General features: G+C 42.8%; 1 protein-coding gene across 1 annotated transcript in view; it reads left to right on the top strand.

Annotated features, from left to right (window-relative positions):
- The first annotated feature begins 7211 nt into the window (after positions 1-7211).
- MYH15 (myosin heavy chain 15) overlaps positions 7212-9468 on the top strand; it is a 152859-nt gene continuing 150602 nt past the window's right edge. The window contains 1 exon segment of the mRNA XM_078058924.1: positions 7212-7299. Within this exon segment, the coding sequence (XP_077915050.1) occupies positions 7212-7299 (88 nt within the window).

Here is a 9468-nt window from a genome sequence, read left to right as displayed (position 1 = left end):
GCTACCTCTCCAAGTCTCGATGTCTTTATATAATGTGGGTTATTATATATGTCCCTCACAGAGCTACTGTGAGGTTAAAAGAGTTATTACATGTAAAGCATTAACCCAGTGCCTGACGTACAATAAGCCCTCAGAAATAGTAACTATTATTTGCTCTCATAAGATAGTGTTGGTCCTGAGTCTACAGGTAGAATTTTAGGGACATATAGGATTCCCTCCTTTGAGTTACAAACTGTTATTTTTAAAATATAATTATAGATGAGAGGGTCACACCTTCATGACCTGTCCTGTGCATAGCTCTATCCCAGCATTTCTCATTTTGAACTGTAAGAGCTAACACACATCTAGGTGGCTCAGCCCTCCCTAGAGTGGGAACTTCTTGAGGTCTTATTGCTCCTTTAACCCACAGAGCTTAGGAGGGTATACTTGAAAATGAATGCATGACAGAATTTAATCAGAATTTTTATCTCTGGATGAATAGCAAATAGTTGAGTGTGGAGAACTAGAGTTTTGATCCAAGATTGGGAGAAGAGAAGGAGTGGGATGAGATGGTCCTGGACAGGATAGAAGGAAAGCTGGGAGAGGAGAACCCATGGAAGGGAGGAGCTGAAGAGACATGTCACTGACACCCACTATGTTGATTAGGGGTGGGCCTTTGATTAGTTAATGAACACAGGGGGAAGAGAACAAAAAGAGGAGAGTATCCCAGAACCAGGGATTAGCATTAGGGACCGAAAAGTACCATTTGGATTTGTCTATAAGAAATCAGTAAAAAGAACAGTTTCTGTGGAATGACGACAAGAAAAGCCAAATGGCAGTGGGCTGTGGGTAGACCCAGAGGAGGGGAACAGAATCCGGGAGTGTGAGCTGGATTGCCCAGATACCTGTAGTCATGATCATCATCACCCTTTGAAATGAGTGCTTCAGATAATCAATAATTTGTGTGACGCTCTTGATTTGTAATTTAATTCAACATTTTAACATTTCTCTTTCAAGGAGATAAACCTGCTTAAAGCCCCTGCTTTTATAGAAAGCTACATCACATATAAATAAATAAAATGCAAGTACTGTCGCTGGTTAAGGGGCCGTAGATTTATGCATAAAGACTAAGCAATTAGCAATTTTCTACTGAGTAACCCTTGCCGAGTTGAGGCACATAACACACTATCCCAGCAGCATGAATATTAGGGAGACATCGGCATCATTTGTCTACCCAGTAGTGCCCCAATTAAGAGCATCTTGCAGCATTTCCCCAGATTTGTGGTGTTCACTGGGCCTTGTAGCTAAATGTATTTCACTTACTGCCTTGAGACACATGTTCCAGCTTGTTGGGAATCATTTAAGGGCTTGATAATTCTTCCTTCCTCTGTTGACATCTGGATAAATCCATTCTCATTTTCAGGCACTTCGTCTCCAATTTTAATAATGGAAGAGGCTTTGTCAAGAGAGCCTTTGTGTTTGTTTGCTTAGAGGCATATTCATATTTCTTCTTATTACTTGCATTATGGTTTCCCAGCAGTGGAAGCTTCAAAAGTAAACATGCATAATAACCTCACTTGATGAAGAACTCAAGTGAATCTAATCAATTACGATGATACCAACTTGAGAAACTGTTGGGGTTGCTAACGTGAGAATAATTTAACTCTTTTCACAATGTAATTAATAAGCATTAATTGAGTTTCTGGTTATACCTAAGACACTAAAATGCCAAGGTGGTATGGATTTCAAAGGAGAGGCTCTGTGTTCCCTCCCCTTGGAAATGTATTGTCTAGCCCTGATTGAAAGAGAAGACTGCCAATGATAGACTCACTGTGGTCAGCAGGGGGAGGACTGGGGTCAATGTGATCTTCCAGGACCGAGTACTGCCTAAGTGAATGATACTGTTGCCTCATCTCCATCTACCCAGCCAAAGCTGCCACTTTTTTATTTGCCCTCTCAAATTCCCTGTTGTACCTATCCTCTATCATGGTTTTGCACACCCCAATCCACTAAGCAATTTAGAAAGCAAAGCTACCCTCCTGCATCTTGAGCACAGCATTTAAAGACTGCACAAATGCTGTTGAATAGTCATAAAAGTAGTTAACATGTATTGAAGTCTTAGTATGCACAATGCTACAATATTCATGTCGCCTCAGGAGAGGAAGTAAGAACCTGTATTAGGACAAAGCATCAGACATAATGTCTTAAAGATATTTTGATGGGAAAAACAGAAATTCAAGATAATTTAAAGTTGGGGGGAGGGGAGAAATGGGCATTTATTGGCAGGTTATTGAAAGAGCCTATGAAAACCAAAGGCAGGAATTGAACCTAGGTCTCCAGAGGTACTGTTAACGGGAAAGCGATTTGGAACACAAGCAAGCAATCTCTCTTCCCTTGTTCCCTTATTTCTGTTTCTCTTCATTCTTGTGATTCCCTCTCTATTGATGTTTCTGCTGATTAGCATGCATATGGCACCATGTGACCACACCACAGTGCCAACCTCAAGCCCCAGGTTCACATCACTCCATTCAAGCAAAAAGCACAGACTGAGAGTGTCACCTTGGTCCCAAATTTGTATTCCAGATAGGAAAGATACCCTAATTATCCCTGATTGGATCAGGTGCTCAGACTTGGTCTAATCAGTGGGCCGGGACGCCAGTGTCACCTTACAGACATGGCAGCTTGTGGTCCATGCCTATTGGATGAAGGCAGGCACTTCTCAGAGAAGAGTGTGGGCTCAGCAGGCACTCCAAACTGTCTGCTAAACGGGGATAAGAATTGATAATTACAGAATCAATAGAACTTGGTGATCAATTGAATGTGTGCATGAGAGAAAAGGAGAAATTGGAGATGACTCCTAGGGTTCTACATTGGTGGACAACAAGGGTCCGAGATGGTAACTCTTCCATCGGGAAACCCCAAAGCAGAGGACAATGAGGGAGTGAAGGGGCCTGTAGAAGAACAGGATGAGGAAAAGGCCTCTCATGTTCAGAATAACATAACCCATCAAAGGTTTTAGCTGAGTGGTGAGCTGGGACACATGGCTATATAAACTCCCTTCTCCTGGCTTCCACAGTTCCCCTGGGCTCCCGCATTCTATCTCTGCTGCATGAGTAGCACCACCCAGCCTGGGATGCGAAGATTTTTCTCTACAAATTGCTTGAAGTGTAGCCATAATTAAGATAGAAGAAACCACCTCCTCCCGTACCTAACGCAGTCCCAATCAGTTACTCTAAGAGGGCAAAAAGTGTGTTTATTCTGCTCATCATTGTCCCCCAAGCCTAGCATGGGCAATTACAGATGGGTAATAAATGTATATTGAATGAGAATAACTAAACATTCTCAACAAGCTATTTATAACATACCTGGGGAGAGAGAGGACTGCAGAGAATACAACGAGCATAAAATAGCTAATTTCCAAACAAGAGATTTTATTCTTAAAATAATTAAATGCTCTCGACTTAAAAGTAGGGTGGCCAACTTATCCCAGCTAGTCTGGGACTCTTCCAGTTTGAGCACTGAAAGTCCCACATCCTGGGAAATGCTTCAGTCCCTAGCCAGCCAGTTGGTCACCCAGGCAGGTGTCACTTCTCACATGGCAGGCATTAACTTATTTCCTAACAAGTAGAAGCTAAGTTTTGACCAATATGATTCTTTCTGGGCCAAGGTAAAAAGCTCATATCTCAACTCTTCCTTCCACTTAAGGCCTTCCCACTCCTTGTCTTTATCTTGTTTAGTAGGTAACTGAGATACATTTAATGCTGGAAATTGTACCATGTAATGCAAATGTGAGAATGGTGGTTTACATGGCATTCAGATCCCAAAAGAATAAATACCAGAACGGAATAGGAGGAATTCTTTGGCTGTACGGCAAACTGAATGACAACACACACAAGTATCTAAGACCTCTCTCTGGGTCCAACTTTCTGATAGTAATATTCTCTGAGAACTTTGAGAATAATGGATACAAGTAATCAGGACTTTGTAGTTATTGAAAAGGCATACCATTACTGCTGATTTGTAAATGTCATTCCAAGTCCTCGGTTTTCTTACAAGTGGGGTGTCCATGTGTCCCTATTTGCTTGGGGCAGTCTTAGATTATATCTGTTGCCCAAGTTTAATTATTAAAATTAATATTTTATTATTACTTCCTAATAATTTATTATTATTAATTATTACTATGTCCTGGTATAAAAAATATACATACGGGTTTGGGTGATAGATAATATGGTCATCATACTAATGAGCATAGCTCTGTGACTCCCAAAGCACAATCTTTCCAGTACAAATTGACACACCAAACTCTGGGAGCCCAAATGTGAAGAATTCACAGCGATGTGCAGACGACCCTTGTGCCTGACCTCCTCCCCTTCTCCCCAACGTCCCAGCCCTGTTCTGTTTTCTCTCCTGCTTCCTATAGATATTTGCTAGCAGATAAAAGTCACAATAGGTCTCAGCATCTTTTGACAAAAATGCACCAAAATGCCAGTCTCAGATTTAATTTCCTCTCCATATGTAGATTAACTTTTCGTTCGGAAAGAGCTACCTTTAATTCTATGTTTCTCTATCATGATTAAAATACACCTGTTTATTTTGCTGGCAAGGTTAATTTGTTTACTTCTTTTGGGAGTTTGGGCTCTTTCATTTTCTATTTTAAGATGTTGATATGACCGGACTGTGATAAGATATTATTCTATAAAGTTCTGAAGCCATGTGTGCAACTTGAAACTGAAGGGACCCAGAGGACAGTTGGGGCATTGGGTTAACTGATGCAGGAGACTAAGGGGGAGGGAAGCTTCTATCCTTCCTTTGCTTGGGTGGGTCATCTCCTGGGCTCACTTTCCTGCCTCCAAACAGTTGCCAGTCCTCTGTACTCTTGGTCCATGAAGTGTCCTCCTCTCTGGTGCTGCTTCTGACACATTCTCTTCCTTGTAGACCTTTAAATATGCTAAGCCATCCAGACTAGGAAAGAGATTTACACATCTGTGTGCTCTGTCTTGATGTGATCTTTTTATCCTTGGGTGTTAATAAGAACTACTTTTAAAAAAATCTGTTTTTATGAAAACGCATGCACATGCCACAAATTAAAATAGACCAGAAAGATAGGAAGTGAAAGGTAACTGTCTCCTCCCCCACCCATATCCTGTTCCCACTCCCCAGGTAGATACCTGTTCCTTAGGTATCTTTTCAGGAAGTGTGTACACACACACACACGCATGCCCACACGTTTATGGAGATCTTCTATATCCAAAATACACTTCCTGAGCTCTTCTGTCTACTGAGTACAAGCCACCAGGAAGCCACACAGAGTGAGGGGGGAGGATTCAGTCCAATTTCCTCACAAATACAGACTCGCAACTTGTCTCCCTGACTACGGCTTCTGCCTGTTCCAACCCACCCTGAATATGCTGCCAGAGCCATTTTCCTAAAATACTGCTTCCCTCACGTTCTCGCCCTGTCTGTGATGTTTCCTGTAGCGTATTCCTAAATTTCTCTGCCTAGCTTTCTAAGCTTTCCTTTATCTTGCTCCCTTCTATCTATTCCAGTGTTGATTATTATCATTCCATATCCTAAATCTGAATCCTTACCTGCGGAGAGGTTGGTTTTGTTTTTTTCTCCTGGGACATGTCACCACCCTCAGTCCCATTTCTGGGCTTTTGCTCATTGCTTCCCATGCATACTTATCTTCTCTCTACCTCAGGAAATGTCCCTATAGATTAAGATTAGTCCTTGTGTTGTGTTGGGGAGGAAACTGAACCTAGGGGGAGTTAAGCGATTTCTTACAAGTCACATTTGTATTTTCTGGCAGATATAAAACTGACTCAGTAGCCTGGACCACTAGTCTTTGCTGTCAACCACACTCCTTAGATCCTAGAGGTGTTACCGCTGGGCACACCCAAAGCACCACAAAGAAAAGAGTAGACTAAGTGCAGCGAAATACATTACTTTATAGGGTTTGTTCATTGTCAGCCATGTTCGAGAAACAGAAAGTGATTAGTTTCTTCTGGAGCAGGGGTAGACCATGGTGTTGATCAGCCCTCAACAGCATCACCAGGGCTGAGCAACCTTGGCAAGTCCTTCTCCACCTTCTCATCTGCAAAATGGGGCACATAATACCTGCTGTGCCACCTGGAGTGGAGAGGAAAAAGCCCGAGACTTTTTTGTCCCATTACAGAGAATGATCTCTTATTTTGGATCATGAGGGCCCAGATTCTATTTCTTCTCCTTGTTGTCAAATGTCAAGTGTGAAGATCAAAGATAAAATTAGTCAAGCGTTTGGTATAGCGTGAAGACGCCATGAATTTAGACCTGATGATTGGCCTGGCCACCAGCCCCTCCAAGACCCGCACTCACATCGCCTGAGCTGATGAATGCCTCCACCCGTACCTGCTCGGTGCCTTCAGCACGCAGCCTGCTCCCCACCTCCAACCCGTGCTTCCTGCTGCTTCCCAAACATCCCCCAGCCAGTAGTTGTGCATCCTGTCTGCTCCCAGACACTCATCTCTGCGGGATACTCACCCTTTTACTCCCATACTCTCTCATGCTGAACATTAGCCCAAATGACTTCCCCCCATTGTCACCATACTCCGGCCACAATGGTCCCCCTCCCTGGATGCACCTGGATCCCTGCAAGCCCTTCCTCCACTCCTGTCAAGGCGCCTGGTGTTCACAACTGGACGTTTCTCAGTCTGGCCCATTTTACCACCTGCTAAGGTCAGGACTGTGGTCCAGGGTTGCATTATGACTTTCGGGGGCCCTAGGCACTCTTGTCTTTGTGGGCTTCTTCCTTCACAAAAAATATTAAAAATCAGATTTTACAACTGTGTTGGTATCAAGACAAATTAATATTACCCGGGATGGATTCATTATTATATATCATTAATATTGTATTCATGTTTTATTCTGATTTTAAACAAAATTATTATTAAACTATTTTTGTGGGCCCTGAAAGCATCATGAATGCTGGTGCCTTCTGCGCCTAGTGGATGCAGTAAGATGTTCTCAAGTCCAACTTTGTCATACACTTGAGACATGCAGGGAGGGAGAGGACGGGTGGAGGTAGTTAAAAAGAAGATTTAACCCTTTTTGGTCTGTCTCTAGTGAATAGTGTCTTGGATTAGTGTCTGTGCCCCCATCTCCACTGGTTCCTTCCTACACCTATCTTCTACAGAGTGGATCCTTGCGGCTCACTTTCAGGCCTAAGCCTGTTTTGGTGGATCACTTGAAGAAGGATGGATCTGTCAGAGCTTGGAGAGGCTGCACCCTTCCTCAGAAGAAGCCAGGCTGAGCTGCTTCTGCTACAGGCCGTGGCATTTGATGGTAAGACTTGGGGTGGCTGCTGGCTTCCCTCTATTTTACTGCTTTTGGGTGGTGGCTGAGATTTTTGATTGGTTGAGAAGAGCCATCCGTCCTGGAACCTGGCTTACTTGCTTGGGATGCATTCGCCTCTATGAACCTTAGGCTAAGCAACCGAGGAGCCAAGTGGCCCCGGTAGGGATGAGTCCTCAAGGAAGAGGAGGACAGCTGGGGGCAGACTTGGCCCAAGGCCTGCTTACTTGTTTTCTCTTGGAGGAAGCACAGCGACAGCACAGACACCCCCAGCAGTGGGCCCAGATAGAGCCTTGCTCAGAACCTGCTTAGTGTGGGTGAATAGTGTAGCACAGACAGGGGCCTGGCGCTTTGACTGTGGGTGGGGTTGGTCCACTCTACGGAAGAAGAAAGGAAAAGCCTTGGGGAAGGCAGGAGAAAGAGAAGCTGTCCCTGGCCCTCTTCAGACTTTCCTAATATTGGAACTTCACCCTCCGGCTGTTTTCCAGGTCAGCAGGGTCGCTCAGCCACCACTCAACAAGAGATAATTAGGAGACTTGCTCGCCCTGATGAATTGTCTTCTGGTAGTTACAGGCAAGGACAGAGGTTAATGAGGATTTACCCTCGAGATGAAGGCTGAGTTCTACATTAAAATCTCTAAGTAAATGCTACATTTCCCCCTCCTTCTCTACGTGGCTGGGCTGCATGGGCATCTGAATTTCAGCTACTTGGAGATGTAAAGTCAGATTGACAGTGTGATCTAGCAGCAAGACACCTACATATCTTAATCCCCAAATTATTCAACAATGCAACATAAATACTGACTGAGTATTGTTCTAGTACTCAGAATTAGTCAACATTAGACCTTAATATGACCAATTACAATTCAACCAGGTTATGTAGGACATTATATTTCCATCATAGTCCAGTCCTGGATCCGTTCCCAGTTTCCAGTCATTGGATTTCATTACTATGATTGGATTTTAGAGTAGCTAATTATAATCCATCAAATCAAATACAATAACAGAACTATCCCTGAGGTCAGAACTGGTCATGCAAAAGCTTATCACAGGTAGTTAGATAATGAAGGACAAGATCATAGTGGTGCCACAGCGAGGAAATAAAAATTAGGCCTAAGTGTTAGAGATAATTGGATGATGCATTTAGTAGGATCAGCACTGTAAATAATTACTTAAAATATAGCAATTATTTTTAATTTTTTTTTTTTTTTTGGCCAAACAGTTTTCCCCATAGAAATGCAGTGGCAGCCAAAATGGCAAGAGTAAGGAAAAGATTCTCATCCCCTTGGGCTAGTAGACAATGGAGTTTGCTTTTTTGAACTCAGGCCAAGTGGAAGGAGTGTGATTAGAATATTTGGCAAGGAGTCTTGGGTTCAAATTCCCTGACCCGGATCCTCTCCAGGGGTGTAATCCGAGCAAATCCCTGCACTTTCCTGAGCTGTGGTGTCCTCATCTGTCAAACAGGATGATGACACTTGCTCTGCCTACCTTCCTCCATGGAGGCCCCACTGCAACAATAAATGTGAAACATAAACACCGAACATTATTATGTGGCCTAGGAAGGAAAACTAGAATTGCTGGGTGTCAGGGAGAAAAGTGTGCTTGTAGAGATAAACACAAGGCAGCATTCGCAAGCTAAATGTAAATGATTTTTATGTTAGGACACATAAACTATTTCCCGTAACTACCACACTGAATATAGTATTAGTCCAATCTTGATCAATAGTATAGAAAAAAGACTGGAAAGGAAATGCTTCAGGTAGTAGCTATCTCTGTGTTGTTCCATTATGGGTGATTTTTTTTTAAATTTTGTTTATTTACTTTTTTTAGTAATCTCTACATCCAACATGGGGCTTGAACTTACAACCCTGAGATCAAGAGTCACATGCTCTTCCCACTGAGCCAGCCAGGTACCCCATGGGTGATTTTTTTTTTTAATTTTCTCTATACATTTCTCTATGTTTTCATTTTTTCTCCAATACACACATGTTGCCCTTTTGGTTGTTTTTGTTACCTTTATATTAGAAAAGACATTTAATCTTCTAAAAATATGAAATCATGTAGGCAAACCTCCTGAGGTTACAGACGGGAAAACCAAGACCCGAAGAGATGAAGCCCTTGCTTTCTACCTTGTCACTAGCAGAGCCAGGACTAAAATCCA

The sequence above is a fragment of the Halichoerus grypus genome, chromosome 1 (assembly GCF_964656455.1).
Source record: "Halichoerus grypus chromosome 1, mHalGry1.hap1.1, whole genome shotgun sequence".
In the NCBI taxonomy this organism is placed as follows: Eukaryota; Metazoa; Chordata; class Mammalia; order Carnivora; family Phocidae; genus Halichoerus; species Halichoerus grypus.
The sequence above is the reverse complement of the archived record's forward strand: the minus strand, read 5'-3'. Positions and strand labels throughout refer to the sequence as shown.